At 32.0% G+C, this 19238-nt stretch overlaps 1 protein-coding gene across 3 annotated transcripts in view; it reads left to right on the forward strand.

Moving 5' to 3' along the window:
* mio (GATOR complex protein mio) overlaps positions 1-19238 on the forward strand; it is a 74328-nt gene that overhangs the window by 18281 nt on the left and 36809 nt on the right. For all 3 annotated transcript variants that reach the window (XR_013025919.1, XM_076492900.1, XM_076492901.1), the window contains exons 3-7: positions 779-852; positions 2560-2627; positions 3795-3874; positions 11759-11805; positions 16468-16526. Coding sequence is in view for 2 of the 3 variants with exons in the window: in XM_076492900.1 (XP_076349015.1) it covers positions 779-852; positions 2560-2627; positions 3795-3874; positions 11759-11805; positions 16468-16526 (328 nt within the window). In the remaining variant the exon portion in view is untranslated. The remainder of the gene's footprint in view (positions 1-778; positions 853-2559; positions 2628-3794; positions 3875-11758; positions 11806-16467; positions 16527-19238) is intronic.

Consider the following 19238-nt stretch of genomic DNA (forward strand, 5'->3'; position numbering starts at 1 on the left):
ACATCTGTATTGCACAGCCATTCATTCAAAAGTCAAGATGAAAGTTTTAAACTTTTTTCCTTTGTTGTTTTTAGGGTTTATGAACTTGAATGCCAGTTGGGTTGTCACATTTCAGTCAGATTTTTATTATTTAATTATTATTGTTTTATGTTTATTAAGAGGCTATGGGATAGTCATAGTTAAATTAAAATAAGTTACAGCTTCCATTAATTACAAACTTCCATTAATTTTGGTTTCATGTTCAGGAATATTTTTGTTTTGGAGTATGTGGTCTTTGATCTTTCTTGTCTGTTACAAGTTTCTTTTTCTTCTACATCTTCCATCTTTCAATCTGAGTGTTTTGTGGGGCTTGGAACTTAAACCGTTTCTTGTCCTTACACATACTAAGACTATGTTGTTAGCTGTTGCATGTCTTGAAATAAATTATGATTGAAATGAAAATATGGCTTATTATGTGCATAATTTTTTTCAGTGTGTAACCTACTCTTAAAATTGAATATAGGCACCCTTTTCAAAAAAAAGTTTGGTTTCCAATAGAATAATTTTACTACCTTTTGTAAACTGTGATGCTCACAATGATTTGTATTTAATATCTGATGCAAAATTCTAGTCATTGTGTTAGCTATAAAAAGAATATTCTCAGGAGTACATTATAGAAATATCTAATTTTCATTTTCAAGTATAGAAGAACCAAAGTAGGGAGAATTAAATACAGTTATATTTAGCTATAGATGATTGACCTATTCTGGTTCTTGAATGTTGTTTTTACTCGTATTAGGTTTATAACTTTTGGAACAGATCTACGACTATATCAGTTAGAGAATTCAAAAGATGGATGTTGCAAGTCATCAGGTAATGTTTTTTGCATTAGAAACTCACACCTGTAGAAAATAGTTTTAAAAAATTCAATTTTTTAAATATACATACATAGAACTTAGAGTGAAGCAATCCATTTGGAGCTGGATATGTGTTTAGCAGTGGTTTATATAACTTGTTGAAATTTGCAATTCTAGCAAAATTGTACTGCTGTGTGCATTGTTATTTCTAGTTTTAATTCAGTTTTAGTTAATCTTTATTTCATTTGTTAAATTTCTCAGAAAAACCTTTTTCACTGTAGAAAGTATTAAACGTGTATTATAAAGCTATTTTTAACTTGTTTTGAATCTTTTGTTAAGTTGCATACTAAGTGTTGTATTACATGTTTATGTTATACTGTGTGTAGTTCCACATTTTGCATTTTTTCATATAAATGTGATTTCGATAGTTTTTGTGTGAACTCATCAGTGCATTATAAAATTAGTTAAAAATTGTTGTTCACCTCTTACAAAATTCTTTATTTCAACAAACACAGATAAAATGTCTTTTTTTGACAGCCGTTACATGTACATTACTTGTAAATATCTACTTTGGTACCTTTTTTTTATTTATAGTGTGATAGCTATGTTAGAAGCATGATTTTCAGCTATTACAGAAATTTCTCAAAACTTTTCTTGAAGTACGAATACACAAGATGAATGTTGAGTATTCTGGAAACAGACAATTTAGAGTTATTTCAATAGTTCTCAATAAACAAAGTTCAGTGCAATTTCTAAAAAAATGAAAACAAATGCACATTAGTGAAAGTATGACAATAAAATCTATGTAGTGGTACCTTACTGGTTATTATACCATCCTTATATTTACTCCTCATTGGAGAATGGCATTTTTAATTTGGGAATTGGTAGGGTCATAATCTTTTAATGCATCGTGCATCTGCTTCAACTCCAACGTTGTACCTGTGAGATTTACTGTGCCATTAATTTCACAAGTAATTAAAACTAATGATTTCATGTATGTGATTCTAATTCCTCTTTCTGAAAATAATGGTACTGGCATGGATCCATGGTTTAGCTTAATTGCTATGCTTAAACCATAACATTCACATCCACATCTAGTATGTTTTAAGCATGTTTCATTGCTACATTGTTTTACTTTATTCTTTATTTTTACAAGTTAACTTATCCATGTTGACTTTCATGGTCTCTGTTTAAGTCATGGGTCTGGTCTAACAACGTAGACCTCAAAAGTAGTGCCAAATATATTGATTTGTATCTTACCAAAACAACCCAAGCTCTTTTGGAATAACTTAATTTTTGGATCCACATAAAGATACTAACTAGTATCTGTGCAGGTGTTAAAAAACTTAAATAAGAAGTGAACACAAAGTGTAGAGAAGTGATGGACAGCAGCAAGGCCTTTATTTAGTGGTAACTTTCTTTCACAGGATTTATCTAATTTTTAAAAAAATATTTGAGTAGACATGATTCTCTGTATTATTGTGTACATTGCTGTATAAAGTTATTGTTTTTTTTGTTATGAAGTCTCTTTTATAGTCAGCAAAATTTCTTTCTATATTCATTCAAGGTTACAATTGTAAAATGAATGTCTGCAACTGTCAAAAGCTTTATATTAAGGTTAGATTTACTTATTTGTAAAACAGCTTATTCATATATACTATTGCACTTTAGTTAAAATTTTTGTCTGTTCACTGATAAAAGTTGATTTGTAATTTTCTTTCAGCTATTCTACTCTCTGACAGCTCATGTGCTGCATTACTCTCTATAAATTCTGACAACCATTATATGAAAGTATGTATGCATATTTTGTGTGAGAATTAATCAGGATAGAAAATGCAATTTGCTTGACAGAATATTTTGTTTATAAATAAGAGTTAATTTAACTTTGAGAGAATATTTTTTCTTAGCTTTATGCTTTAACTGTATATTATTATATATGATAAACATTTTAGTTACTTGTGTGTTTCCTCTTATATTAAATTTATTATAGTGCTAGTTCAAATATTAACAGTAACATGAGTTTATGGCATTTATCTTAACTTGTACTCATATTTTTGAACACTTAATTTTCTTCATACTAGGAAACACAAGTCACTTATATATAGTAAAATAGAAGTTTAAGTGTAAAAGTGTCTTTATAGTTATTTTCTTTTCAAGGTTTGAATTAAAGACATAACCCACACATCTCAAAGTAGTTGTGAAACTTAAATCTGAATTATTATATATTACTGTAAGCAATTGATTCAAAACCTGAGGAAGGGAAGTTCCCTTAAAGCATCACATGAAATACAACATAACTCAGTCTTTGGTTTTACTACTTTGTCAATATGAACTGTAAATTATCTCACATTAGATGCAGTCTCCATTACTGGTTTTTGGTGTTATTTTCTCATTAAAGAATGTGGTTCAGACTTGTCTTAGCATCTTCAGTTAGTTGCTCTTGTGTAGTTATATGTTCCACTTTGGGATGTTGTTACTTCTTGTAGGCTATTTCTTTCTTTCTTAATGTTGTAAGCTCTAATGTTGTTTACCCTAAAAATCTCATTCTGTCCAGTTGTAAGTTGTAGTTTGTCACTGTTAAGTATATCTTTTAATAAATAAATAAAAACAATGATCTTTACAAACATGACTTTTGTTCTCATGTGCTCATGCTATTTCTTTGCACAAGAAAGGTTGAGAGAAATTTAAATAAATATCAAGTTGATTAAAAAGTTGTAATTATTTAATTAAAGCCTTTTGTTGTATTACTAATATTATGAATGGTTTAAGACTGACATAGAAAACTTGTTGCTATAGTGTGCACTCAGCTATCAAAACTATGGATGGTGCACATAAGGAGATAAATTAATTTGTAATTTATTCAGAATGACTTAATCTACTTTCTTTTAATGAGGCATTCTAAGCATGAAATGCATACAAATTACTATAATGAGTAACACTAGAATTATTTTATTTCAGTGTATAGCATGGTACCCTAGACATGAACCAGACAACTTACTTGCAGTGGGACAAGCAAATGGAAAAGTTGTGTTGACCAGGTATCTAAATACCTACGAAACTATATCAATGTATTTCCATTACAATTTAAGTTTTGTTTTTTACATGCAATTTATAAAAACTGCTTTGTATTGTATATTATTATATAAATTAATATATTAAATTACGAATTGAAAACATCACTCTTTAGTTACCCTTAAATACTATACTGTGCTTACTTTTAAACTTTGGATCAGTTGTTAAATAAATAAGTCACATATTAAACATGCTCATTGGAGTTTTATTTGCACAAAACAGTGTACAATACATGCAACTGTGAATATATAGATACATCTAATTACAGCTCCTGTTTTTGGGCATATAATGTGCATGTTTGTACCATTTCTGAATGTAATTATAACCATTTTTTGTATTAGTTAAATTATACCCATTATGGTGTCTTAACAAGGTCTGTCAATTATCAAATGGTATAAAAGGTACACTATTGAAAAAGTGCTTCATTGACATGATCATTGTTGACATAAATCATTCTCAAAGTTTTTCTGTTAGGTTTATGTTTCTGTCCACTATAAAAGCACTGAGTTAAGCCTATCTCTTAAAATCTTTATGCTGACTTACAAAATGGATACTAGTAGACTTTATAATCTGTCATCCAATTCATTAATCTCTAATAGCACTTCCATGTGAATCACTTTTCTTGTCACATAATCTGTACAGTTTATTATATGCTGAATTTATACCTTTAATAGTGTGAATAATTCTGAACCATTAAACAGTTTATCAGAAAAAATTAAGTCATAATAACTTATTTTTATGGGTGAATAAAGAACTAGTTTGATATTATTAATAACAAAAATAAACCTACTTTTATTGCGTATTCACTAATCAAGCAACTGCTCTGTTACAAACTTGTCAGTACTACAAGAAATATATCTAACATTACTTTTTTTTATTTTAAGATTATGGTTTCTGTCACTTGCATTCATGTTTATTTAAACATACTTCAAAGTTAGCCAGATGGCTCTTGCACTGCATAACTTTGTATATAAAAGGAAAGTTGAGATTTCAAAATATTAAATTTTTAGTCCCAAGTGTATATATTCAAAACTTAGAACTGGAGAAAATACATTAATATTTCAGGTTGTACACATACAAAGTTATACTAACAAAAACTATTGTTAATGTGAATACAAATGTACCCAGTGATACATTGCATGTGTGTGTGTGCTTTTTTAAATAAGATCTGGATTGGTGAACAAGAAAGCAAGTAAAGTATTATTAATTATATTATGTGTTTCACAGTGGGTCAGTAGTAAGTTTAAGAACTTAAAATAGTAAAAGGTATGGTTTGATGCCCCAGAGGGTAGATAGCACTGCACAACAATGTTTTTGCTTCTTGAACATTGTTGGGTGTTCCTTATAGATTTGTGGCTGCTGATCAAGAAAATCACATCCAAATTTGCCCATCACACACTGTTTTATCAAAATTTTCAGTTTTACCAGGACATTGCTACAAAGGAAAAACGATATCAGGGCAATTGGAATCCGTCAATGCTTGCTGACTACTGTTGGACACTGCAATGTGATGCACCAGACATTGAATACAAACGAAAATCAGGAGCAAAACACTTTTAATTATATTGAACTTAATAGTGTATTAGAAACATAAACACAATTAAATACGTTATTGTCGGTAAACAGTTAACCGTCATAAACTTATTCTCAAAGTCCCTACATGATGAAGCAAAACCAAAACTGTATTTGTGCACACCCACCAGGTACCTGTCACAATCAGCAAAACCTTTCAAGGAAGAAAAACTTTAAAAAAAAAATTGTTGTGCAGTGTAGCCCATTGTATAGCTTTGTGCATAGAAACAAAATTAATAGTCACCCCTTGGTGTGGATTCCTGTATATGGTGAGGGGACCTACCAGAAAAGGTTGTTCTTTCAGCTTACCTCCTCTGGGATCTAAATATCCACCCATGTGTTTGCTGTGCATGGTGACCCCTGAAGGTGAGGAAAGGATCCTGGTGGTTGAGAGAGTCCAACTCTAACATATCACTCTGATCTTAAATTCTTGTAGACTGGCAGCCTTGGGGTGGCCCCAAGGGTCAATCAGCTGGTCTACAAAGTACCAGTGTTGGATGTTCTCAATGGGTGTTGTGGACATTGTATCTGATGCTGGTGTTTGATTAATGGCCATTAATCTTTTTAACTTCATTTAAGTGTTTGATATTTATTCATTACACCTTTTCAATTGTGGTTCCCTTTTCAGTCTCAATCTCTCTAGTTCAATTTGACATTGTAAAATGGCCAGAACATTAAATAACTCGACACCAGGACTGGAAAGACCATCTTCAGGTGACTAACGCTGCTGTTTGAACTACCCGTAAGTCATACTGGCGAGTTGTTATTACACTTTTGCTGCATGTCATTTAACACTTTTGTTACTTTACCTGTTAGTACTGGTCATAATGACACACAACCCGGAACCAGGACTGGAAAGACCAACTTTAGATAACTGACGGCGATTCTTATACTTACCTGTTAGTCTTCCTGGCGGGTTATGATCATTACCATTCTGCTACAGGAAGTTCTTTACAACTTTGTAGACTGGATGTCAACATTGGTTTTATGCCATTTTATGTTTTAATTGCTGTTTTGTTTATATCTTTGTTTCCTTTTACGAATTTTACTACATTTACTTTACTTTTACCTTTTTACAGGTCATTTGGCTACTTTTTATTACGATTTTGCTATATGTCTTTTAACACTTTTCTTATTTTACCTTTTGATAATGACTGTTATGACAACATAACCTGGAACCAGGACTGGAAGGTCAACTTCAGGTGACTGATGGTGGTTCTTGTACTTACCTGTTAGTCTTCCTGTTGGGTTATGATCATTACCATTTTGCTAGAAAAAGTTCTTTACAACTTCTCTTACTCTGCTTTCTCTCATAACGTTGTAGACTAGGTGTCAACATTGATTTTATACTTTTTCCGTTTTTCAATGATGTTTTGTTTTACCTTTATTCCCTTTTATGTATTTTACTACATTTAATTTATTTTTACCTTTTTACTGGACGTTTGACACAGATAGCCTTGCTGCTTTGTGCCATAAAACACTAAATCAATCAATCAATCAATTGAAAGGTCAGTGAGTGGTATAATTCTGTCCCCTTTTTGATCTTGTACTCTAAGGACCAGGAAATAGCTGATGCCCAAAGCATTGCTGATACTCTTAGGGAAAGTTTTTGCTGGGTATCTAGCACTTCTGCTTCACACCCCACCTTCTTAGCTATCAAGACTCGGGCAGAGGGATCATCTTTTTCCTTTTGGGCTGATTGTTGCTGTGACTATAATTGCCCCTTTACACTGTGGAACTCAAACTGGCTCTTCATCAGTTTGGCAATACATTGGTTAAACCTGATGATATACTCTACAACATGCTGTGCCATCAATCTCCTGCTTGTCTTGCTATTTTTTTTATTGTTTTTAACCAGATCTGGCAGGAGAATATTTTCCTGATGCATGGTGCTCGGCTATTGTTCTGCCTTGGAAGGTAAATATTCCTTCAAACTATTGTCCAGTTGTTTTGACGAGCTTTCTCTGTAAGACATTAGAGAGGATGGTTAATGCTCAGCTTGTTTGGTTCCTTGAATAAAACATATTCCTCTCACCCACCCAGTTTGGGTTTTGATGATAGGGCTCCACCATGGACCACCTGATTCAAGTTGAAACTTTTATCAGAGATGCCTCTCTCAAAGGACAACGTCTTATATCAATATTCTTTGACATTGAGAAGGCTTATAATACATTGTGGAGGTATGGCATTCTGTGAAACCTCCACTTATATGGATTATGTGACCATTTTAATGGGCAAGCTATTCCAAGTTCATATGGCTTCAACACTTTCCCATTCTTTTCTGCAGTGATGATATCACTGAACAACTCTCGCTTATTTTTGCAAATAAGCTTTATGTCAACGAATTCGACATCTCTGTTGTCAAACATGAAGTTTATTGAGCAGCACCTACAGAGTGTTCTCAATTGTTTACTGATTTGTTCCACAGCAAATGGTTTTAACTTCTCTTTCCCTAAAACCATTTGCATGCACTTTTGCTGCCAGTGGAGTATTCACACCAATCCTTAAATCCATGTCAGTGAAGTTGTTCTTCTTGTGGTCCCTGAGACAAAACTCTTGGCACTTATCTTTGACTGTGAGCTAACCTTTATACCATATATCAAGCAGCAACAAGTCAAATATACAAGAACACTACTGAATCACTTGGGGAATGGATCGATGTTCTGTGCTAAAGATATGCTGTGCTCTTATTTCATCAAAACTAGACTATGGGTCTTTGTTCTATTACTCTGTGAGGTCCTGAGCCTTGAAGATGCTGGACCCTGTTTATCATCAGGGACATTGGCTCTGAACCAGAACTTTCCACAGTTCTCCAGTCCAGAGCTTGTACACAGAATCTCATGAACCTACTCTATACCTCTTCCAGTTGAAACTGTCTTTACTGTATGCTTCAAAACTTTGATGTTTACCATAGCATCCCACCTGGGAATGTTTTCCTTCCTTTGTGGGCCGTGGTTTTTCAGAACAGACCATTGTTCCTTTTGGCTTTTGTATCTGGGTGCAAGTTGATGAATTGGGTCTGTCCTTGGATAATATTGCTGTATCCACTGGTCAGCCCATCCCACCGTCGCTTATTACCATCCCCAGATGTGATCTTTCTTTCAGTTATTGAGAAAAATGGATATTCCTGATTGGAAGTATTGTCTTTTATTTCCTGAACATCTTTTGAACCATCCTTCCATTCCTATTTGTACAGATGGTTCAAAATCAGGTGACTCTGTGGGCTCTGCCATGATTTGTTGTGGTTTGGTAGTTGTGCACAGAATCCCCTCTACAGTTTTGTGTTCACTGCTGAACTGTATGCCATTTCTCTTGCCCTGGACCACATAGAAGCTAAGTGGTACTTGCATTTGTATTTGCAGGAATGAGTTCACAGACATTGCAGCTAAATCTGTCTGCTCTGGTGCTATCACTGCTGTGTCTCTTCCATACATGGTATGTGGTCCTTTATTCAAGGCTTGGCTTTGTGCCAGTTGGCAGTTGACTTGGAGTAAGCAATGTCAGAACAAGCTTTTCCTGATAAAACTCTCTATTGGACTTTGATCAAATTGTTTCCATAAGGTGCGGAAACAGGAAGTTGTCCAAACCAGACTACACATTGGTCATAGTTTTCTAACTCATCGTTTTCTTTTATCTGGGAATGATGTACCAGTGTGTGGTCTGTGTGACACTGAGGTCACAGTAGCCCATATTTTACTGTCATGGTATTGTTACAACTCTTAACAATGGCACCATTTTAGACATATTTTGTCCCAAGGTTTATTCTAACATTGGACAGTATCATCATTGCCAATGACACTGTCCACCTTACAAATGTTTTTAGTTTTTTACAGGCCATTGGCCTTTTTAACACTATTTAAGTTTTTAAATTCATAAATTCAACTTTTTTTTTTTAACGTGATCCCTTTTCACAAAGTAAAGTAAAATTAGTTTAATATGAAATAAGAAAATGGCTGTGATGTCACATAACTTAAAAACCAGGATTGGAAAGGCCAACTTCATGTGATTAATGCTGATGTTTGAACTTACCCATTAGTCATCACAATGAGTTATAATAAATAAAAGTATGCTATAGAAAGTCTTTTAAAACTTGTATTACTTTACTTTCTCTCTGACTGCTGTAAACTAGATTTAGAAATTGGATTTAATGTTATTTAAGTGTTTAATTCAAAAATTAAACCTTGTTTTATTTTACTTTAATTCTTTTTTATGAATTTTAATAATTCCACTTTAATTTTTTTACCAGTTGTGTAGTGCAGAAAGCCTAGTTGCTTTTTGCCATAAAATGCCAAAAATACCAACCAACCAACACTGTTACATCATACTTACTTTGCGACATTGATATTAATGTTATGAAAATTTAATAATGGTAATTATTGTTATATAACATTAATTTCAGGTCTAATATACTGCTTAACATTTCATTTCTTATCTAATTCCTGAGAGATTTTTGAAGAATCAGAAGAGTGTATAATTATAGCATTCCAACTATACTGTTCACCATATTCATTGATGACTTGTCATTTTGCCCAGTCCAGAGCTTATCAGACCAGATGGGACACAAGTATATTAGTGGTTGGAACACTTTACATAAACCATTTACTGCAGTCACAATTGTTTATCATTACTTACATTTGCCACGTGAAATTAGTATTAGCCCTGTTGTGGTTTTTAAACACTTTGTTCTTAATCTTGTCCCAAGTTTTTCCCCCAGAGTTGCATTTAGTGCTTTCTTATTTAGTCAAGCTTTCTTTGGCTTGTTGATACTGACATCACTGTTGGCTGTTATTGTACTTCCTCCCTAGCCAATCAAATTAAGGTGAAAAACTGTATTTGTTAACTGATTTACCATTAACCAGAATTTCTTTTGGCTGCCTCAAGCCTAGTGAGTGAGTGGTCAGTTTTCTCCAAATTAAAAGTTAACAACAGCAGTATATGCAACTTTATGTTTAAACATTTCAAACACTAATTATATTATCTTTACATAAAGTCTAAGACTTTTTAGTTATAAAAATATTTTAATTGCTAACCCTAAAAATTGAAATGTTGTTGCATATTACCTGGAAATAATACTTGTACAAAATAATTATTTTATGTGAACTGTTAAATTGACTATAATAATTGTACTTGTCTTTTGACAAGTATAATTATAATCATGATTTGCTTACTTGTAAAATGCATTCACATCATAACAACTGTCTTTTTTAAGGTAGCCAAATGCCTTGTCATCTAATTAGTGATGCACATGAATGGATTAATGAGATTCCCACTGTACCTATCTACTATGTTACAAAACCACAGCTAAGTGAATGGGCTTTGAGAAATCAGCATGGAAGCATGAATCCTAATCTCTTCTTAATTAGGAGAACAACTGATTTCCTATACTGCTTTACTATAATTCATTTCACTAATTTCTGTAATACATGTTGCTATTGCAAAGTAATTATTTAATACAATGGTCTATTCACATGGTGCATTTTTTTATCATATGTATCCTTATAAATCACAAAGTATAATGACATTATTACTACCTAACAAAATTGTTTTATCAACACTTTTTTTAATGTTAAATATCCATGTTTTTACTATGTAGTGTGTTGTTTCACAGTACATTCCTCAATCTTGTCAGCCATTATGACGTAATGATACATTTTAAATTTAACTGACAACTCAGATAATATTACTTCTAGAAAGCAATACACCATGGTAATATCACTCAAACCCATTGTTTTCAGCCCAAAATCTTCAAAAGCACTAGTTTCTACTTTACATAAAATAAACTTAATAGATCATATGGGAAAGGAACTTTACTAAATAGTAATTTAAGCTGAGCAGTTATTTCAGCAATATATGGATATTTAAGTTTCTAACTTTCTACTGTCTTGCATTTAATGTATAAATTCTAAAATGCAAGTTTTTATTCCTTACATATGCATTATTTCAAATATAAGAAGTACACGTGATTGTTCTTTATTATTCATAAAATAATTAGCAGGATTGATTTAGAACAGAGTGTAAAAACAACTTTCATTTGTTTTCAATAATTTGTCATTAGTCACTACCATTTACTATCATTAAAGTATCCTAATAATATAAGGTATGTTTTAGACACGAGAAGACCCATACTTTATTCCTGTGTTTTAAGTCGGATACCATTTTTTTCTTTCATCATGCTGATACTATTGTAATTCTACTTACTGCCATTTTGTGTAAAGTTAGTGAATTGTCCTTGATTTTTCTAATTAACACCATTAACTTTTTTGGAATTTTTTTTCTAGCTTCAGTCAAAACTTTGAATCATCAGGTTTGGTTGGACGAGAGTTTGGTAAGTTATTGGTGATATTTTACCTCTGTGGTCTGTCTAATACTTCTTGTTTCTGAATTTATGTATTTTTGTTTGACAGAGGAATGAACTAACCACTTTATTATGCATGTTTTAAAGTCTATGGCTTTTGTGCTATTATTAAACCAGTTTAGTATTAAACAGTGGATTTCTAACTTAAATTTTGAAACTTGTATAGAAGAGTAAAATTTATAATTTGTTAGAAAATGTATTTGCACAGAATTTCTTAAGGCAAAACATCTTTTGCAAGCTTAACTTGTTCCCATGTCTGAGAAAACAGGTTTTTCATTTCAGAACAACTTATTTCTCTACTCTAAATTTAACTTCAAAACTTTAAGTAGATGAATACATTTAAGACTATTGCTAAAATTTCAATTGTGAACAAGCTTTATGTAAATTTTGTATGAAGTATTACCAAACATGAATGGCTGTATGTGGTATTACAGTACAGTAAATACAGTTCAGTTAGTTACATTGCTACAATTTTTTTTGGCAAGATACAACCTTTACACAAAGTACGATTTACTTTTTTAAAAAGTTAGGTATTTTGATCACCTGTGTGATCATAATCTAGATTTAATGATAGTGTTTAGTATTTAGTTCAACATTCAATTAATTTAAAAAAATATATATAAAATTGTGCAATGTTTGTAAACATGTATATGGATAGGTTGAAATTTGCAACAAAAACGAATGTTGATAACACAAATATTTAGTGAGATTAATTTCTACTACAGATGCTTGTGACAATAAAATCATTGTGCCTGTCTCAACTTCTTACCCATAAACCTTCAGTGTGAAATAAGATAATCAAATTTACAAAATCAAACTCATAATTTTCATCATTAATCGGTGTAATTGAAACACTTACCTTCTCCTGTTCATGCACATATAGACCTAAGGATGATGTTAGACGCACATGACAAATGAAGTGTAAGATGTACAGAAGACCTAGCTACCATGTAAAGAGTAAAAAATCTACGAATTAAACTGAACATGATAATGATAACTACAAACAAAATTTTATGAAACTTGATGAGCACAAAACATAATAACAATAAATAATAGAAAAGTTAACTGTCCCTCTCCAGGTCAATACAAACGACAGGTATGAATGACATTATATATCCATTGTGTGTGTGTGTTTGTATACATGCAGTGCCTTGGCATTGTGTACGTAAATGTATGACTTCTGATGCAAGTCTAGTCTTACTACAAACTGTACTGTACAGGCAGGCCAAGCTAGCTAGGGTGAAAATGTTGAATGTGATAGGTCAAGATCACTGTATAAATTAGTTTTACAGGTTATTATCTGTTTGTTTTCTTAAGATACTATGTAACATTAGCATTGTTTGGGCTTATTTTTTCCAATGTAGTAAAACTCCCTTGGAACTGAGGTGCCAAAAATTAGAGTTAAATAAAAATGTATGTTAGGGTTTATGTGCAAGTGTGCTGAGATACTTCTAGAGTAGATGTCTCTGACTCATTGGCAATAAATTTAAACAATTAATGGACAGCACACAATCCACTGGTTTTAAAATAATATATATATTCAAAAGAAGTCAAACATGTAAAAAAAAAATTCTTTTTGCTTTAAGAAATCAATTAATCTAAATCCAATCCATTGTGGCAATGGTTCAGGATTTTAAACCTCACACATTGGGAGTGGAGCCTGAGAGGCAAACCAGGGCCACTGAGAAACTTTTGTTTCTCTTCAGCCTTGCACGCATTCAGTGGTTAGACATACCTCAGGAAACATGGGGTGAGTCCTGGTTACTTTAGATGAGAAATCCCAGAGTTGGGAAGAACGTAGAAGAAGTTTGGAGGAGTAGTTCTCTTGGTGCAGCTACACTTTTCCTTGCACTTCATACTTCTGGTGGTGAAAATGATGGTTGAGCAGAGAGATTCAGGCTGAAGCAGGTCAAGTATTAGGTGGGGGGACAGTAAAGAGAAAGCAGTGAGAGAATGAAGAAAGGGAAAGATAAAACCCTTTGAGAGTGATAGAGAGGGGAGGAAGGTGAGAAAAGAGAAGAAGTGGGGGAGAAAGAGGTTCTTTTAGGATCTATAAATCTGATGGAAAGAAATTTAGTTGTGGGGGGAAAACTGGAGTGCCCAGTAAAATGTTGAAGTTGTTAACACGAAAATAAGGTAGTGCTAATCATTATGGCTAAAGATCCAATTTAATGGTGAGGTGTATTTGGCCCAGGGACTGGAGGGTGTCAGCAAGTTGAGATATTTGACGTGTTTAAGTGTTTCTGTGTTTGGTGTAGTATGATCTGCTAATTTAATGAACTGGTCTTGTATTGGTAGGAGATCGGTTAGTGTTTTTAGGTATGCTGAGGACAACCCTTCAGCATACCTAGTCTTACTACAAACTGTACTAAAAAGCAGTTTTGATTGTGTGGTTCTGGAGATTTTGTAGTAATGAATATTGTTATTCAGATGTGTTGCATGCAATTGCATTACCATATTCAAAAAGAGGTCTAATAAAGACTGTATTTAGTTACAATGATTTTTGTTGAGCATCTTTTGTTAAGGCCACTGACATGTTTTAGGAAGAATATTTTGTTATTTTATTAATGATGTTTTGAAAGTATCAGGTCTAGGTTAGGTTCTGAGAAAAGGTAAGACCAAGGAATTTTATTGTATTTGTGAAGTGGATATTGATGTCATTGAGGCTTACTTTCAGATTTGCTTGAACCCTGAAGAAAAGTATAAGCAAATACACATCCTCCTTGGCAGAGAATCGAAGCCAGGTCTCCCATATGACAAATGGGAATACTCACAACTAGACTAACGAGAAACTATGGGTGGTGGGTCTCTGCTGACTAGATGCCACTTCCACGTTATGGAAAGACATGGCCAGGCCTGCACAGGGCCTCCAATAACCTCAGTTGGGTGGTGCATCCATTCAGACAGGCTGGCTATAACACCATTGATAGAACCTGCAGCTCCACTATAGGGTACCTTCCCATGCCTAGTGGCATCCTACAGACAGGAGAAAGTGCACCGGCGAAACAGACATCAAGATGTAGCTCTGCAGACAAACTATGCCCCCTCAGTGTTTAATTTAAACACTAAATTATTCTCTCTTTTTTTTTTTTGGTCAAAATTTCAGACTGAATCAATTACTTTAGAATCCAACTGACAAGGATTATTCTTTACTCTTTTAACTCTTATGTTACCCTGTTGGTTACCACAGTCATCACTCAGATTTTAAGGAATTGTCTCTTTACTTTTGTCAAAGTTTACATAGACGGTTCAATTACTTTTGAACACCATTTGACAAGACACATTATTCTCTTTACCCCTCTTTAGCTGTAAACTCACACTATGATATCTCATTAAAGCTGATCACTCACATGCTAACTAACTTCATGTTTTTTTTCACTAGCTACCTTTTCTTCTTGACTGAACTAAACTCTCACTTACTTGGTCACCTATATGTATATCTTGCCAAACTGAGGCTAGGAATTTTATACAAACCAGGAGATTCTATGATATAATGATACTTGCATAAGGAGAAAAACTTGGAGGTTTTTAGAAAAATGGCCTCAGTAATACTAGGACAATTGAACTGTTATTTTTAAAACAATTAAATTTTAACACTAAATGAACAAAACAATAACTAATAAGCTAAACATTCTTGGGGGGTATCCAACAATGTAAAATTCCCAACTAAACAGTAATTGTGTTTTTTTTTTAAATAAATAAGATGTGAAAACATAAAATGTCTTTTAATTAGGTCTTTTTTTAGGGTCTTTATACATCATTATTGCTGCAGCTGGATATTTTTAAGGGTTGATGTATTTGATTTTGAACAACCAATACAGTCTCCTGTACAGTTTGGAAGTTTCCTTAAAAATCAAGCCCTGTGAGTGATAATAACATAAAGAAATAAAGGATTTCTCTGTTATTCCTTTTTAAAACCCAAATTTATCTGTACGAAATGATGCAAAATATGAAAATATTTGGCAGTAGTATTTAAAACATCCTTATTAAAGAAGAAAAAGGAAAAATAATATATATATCTGCAATATTAAAAACAACATTCATAAACTCAGTTTTGCTGTGTTAAACTCTCAGAAGACACGTCCTGAAAATAATGAAGATACATTACATAAGGTCTCTTGCAATTTTTAGACAGTTAATTAACTTTAAACCTGGCATTCAGATAATTATTTTTCATTTAACATTACCAATAATTTGTTATTTACATTGTATAAATAATTTTGTTCCCAAGAATTCTGTATTAAAACACCTGTATGATCTAGGTAAATATGGAGTAAAACAAGAAATTGAGATTTTAAACATTGGTATTGCATGTATGATGATTGTTGATGTTGTAAAGAACTTGTATGATGTCATTCAAGATATGTACCATAGATAATATGCATATACAAACTTAAAATTGCAAACAAAACCCTTGTTTCTTTCCCATATCCATAATTACTAAAGCTTGGGACAATCAATTTCTAATTAATATTCTTGGAGCAAAAAAGTAATGTATATTTTACTTTGTAAATTCTAAATTTATTTAGTTTTGTTGAGAATAACTGAATTTTTTAAACATTTTCCACTACATTGTCTTTCCATAGAAAGGGAAAGTTAACCCAAATGTTTATTATTCACATATACTTACAGTTCCACGACAAGCTCGACAGTGTAATGCTGTGGCATGGAGTACAATAGATAGTAATTTGGTATGTTTAATAGTTTTCTCTTTTTGTCTTGTATAACCTAATGAAACAATGGTGGAATATTAGATTTAGTAACTCTTTCACTGTCATACATGTCTTTGATTTAGCCTTGGAAAGTGATATTAACTGCATTTGTCGTAGGCATTTTGTACAACTTCAAACTGTCTAGAGTTTACCAATTTTACGTTTCAGATAAGTAGTTAGATGTTAAAAATGTGTCTTTTTCTTTTTTACTTGTATATCTTAAACTTGGTTCTGGAAGAGTTTTATCCACATTTCACTTGTTGTGTGTTTAGTTGATATATGTTTTTTGCATTTATCTTGAATGAGATTTATTTCAGTTAAGATGTTTTGGATAGCCTCAAAGGTTTAAATTCAAATCTATCACCAATTTAAGTTTTGCTGTACTGAGAGAATCAGTTTGATATTTTATAGTTTAGATATACATACAACATAGATTTTAATCAAACTTTTTTTTACTGGTCTTAAATAACTGCTTATTTCCTGGGTTCTCAGTTCTTTGCTATACTTTAGAAACATGAATAGAAACTGAGCTGAAGCATCTGTCAGGCGTAAACTTTTACCTCTCTGATTTTTTTTTACTTTGATTTTGAAATTTAACAATTCATGGTGATAGGTCAAATATGTCTAAGTTGTTTTCAGAATATGTGACTACCATCAATTTGTTTTATAAGTAGTTGTACCTTTTAATTAAAACTGAATTTTATTCAGTCATTAAAGTTCCTTCATTTTAAACTGTACCAGAATTTCGTAATGCATTTTAATATTTATTTTCACCAAATTACATCTGATTTAAAAATATTGAATTTTTATTCTGAAAATTATATACCGGTATATGGTACATAATATTAATAGAATATTAAATTGTCAAACAATTTATAGGCATAGTAAAAACGATGTAGAGAACATACTAGATAAAATATTTATTTTACTTGCAATAACTTAGGCACTACAAAAACTTTTTATTTAAAGAATTTGTAACAGTAAATTGGCAAACAATTTATAGGCATAATGAAAATATTTTTTATAATATGTTTTCCATACGTAGCATCCAAACATTAACACACTGCTGACTTCAGTGTATGTTCTACAAACATTTTGTAATGAATAGTTATTTTCATGAATACTTGACTCATGAATACATTATCATTTCTGATGGTGAATAAGTTACCTTCACAACATCTTTTGTGTTTATTCATTTTTAATATTCTGTAAGATAATCTCTTGTACAGTATTAGTGACTTCTTCCTGAGAAGAAGAATGCAGGGTTCACCAGAGCTTTGTGTTTAAAAAACTAATTTAACACATACGTATTAGAATTAAATAGTCAAAATGTGGAGAAGACACAGAGAAAGTTGTGAATATGTGGGGAAATCAGCATAACAAATGTAAATAAGAGTGACACAAGGAGAATTGTTTTTCTTATGATTGATAATGGTGGTAATGAGTTTTTACCCAACTTAATGTCTGCATGATGTTTACTGTTAATTACACACAGTTCTTTAATTAGTAGCAAAACAAGTATGTAATTTAGTTTATTTCTGCAATGTTTTGATTGTCACTTGTTAGGTATTGAAAGAATTTCAGGAGAATCGGAAAAGGTTTCATTTTATTTCATGAGTGGTGTATTGGGATGAAAGAAACTAAAGTGTTTAAAAATACCAAGGAAATTCAGCATCATGCATGTAGGAGATTACAAAAACTTGCATCAAATTAAATGTAATGAAACATGAAATATTTTAAAATTCAGTGTTGTGGCAGAAAAAAAAATTACTTTCCTTGAGTATAGTATGTTTTAACAATCAAGAACAATAAAGAAATTAAATCACTAACCTGGTTTTTGTCAAGTAGGCAGTTTTTGGTTGTGTAGTGCACACTGGAATGAATGTGTTTTATGTTATTTAATTATAAATAAATGTACAGTTTATCTCAAATTTACTTTATATCAATGCTCACATTACACATCTTATTATTTTTGTTTTCAAATGAACATTTTTTCACCACATTTATATTATTGTCGTTTACTGTTACTTTGTTAAGACTAGGCTTGTGTTCTCATAAAGCTGCAAGGTGAAATATTGAGGAAACAAAGAATTTTCAGTGGATACTGACTGTTTGTCTTCATGAAACATGCACTTTGTTTTGTGTTATATACTTCTTATTAAATTATAATAATTTTTTTTGGGGGGGAAAATGTGGAGGGATGTTTGTGCTTTTGTTTTTTATTTTACTTTGTTAATTTGTGACAGGCATATTACTTAGGCCTTTCTAAAATACAGTTTTGTATTCCACTTAGTCTTGGGATTATGGGTTGTTTATATGGTAGAGAAAAGCAGGATTTAAAGTAGAAGGGCAAGGTTAAAGTAATTTTTGAGTATTTTATGTTTATTCATACAAAAATAGCTTAAAGAGCTTTTAGTGGTTGCTTGTTCCTAGTTGTATTCCCTCTTGTCTATCAGTTGTAAACTTGGTAGTTACTTGTAATTGACTTGTATGTAGCTTTGTACCAAAATTCTAGAAAAGACACAGGTTTATACCATAACTGTGAACTGAATAGCTATATATATGTAAAAACGGCTACTACAGGTAGAGAAAGTACTATGTAGAAGAGTGAACATTTCGAATTTCTTCGGTCATTGTGTGGAGGTTGTGTAATTGAGTGTAGGAATGTAGGAATCTAAGCATGCCTTCAAA

The sequence above is a fragment of the Tachypleus tridentatus genome, chromosome 3 (genome assembly GCF_004210375.1).
Source record: "Tachypleus tridentatus isolate NWPU-2018 chromosome 3, ASM421037v1, whole genome shotgun sequence".
NCBI classification, from domain to species: domain Eukaryota; kingdom Metazoa; phylum Arthropoda; class Merostomata; order Xiphosura; family Limulidae; genus Tachypleus; species Tachypleus tridentatus.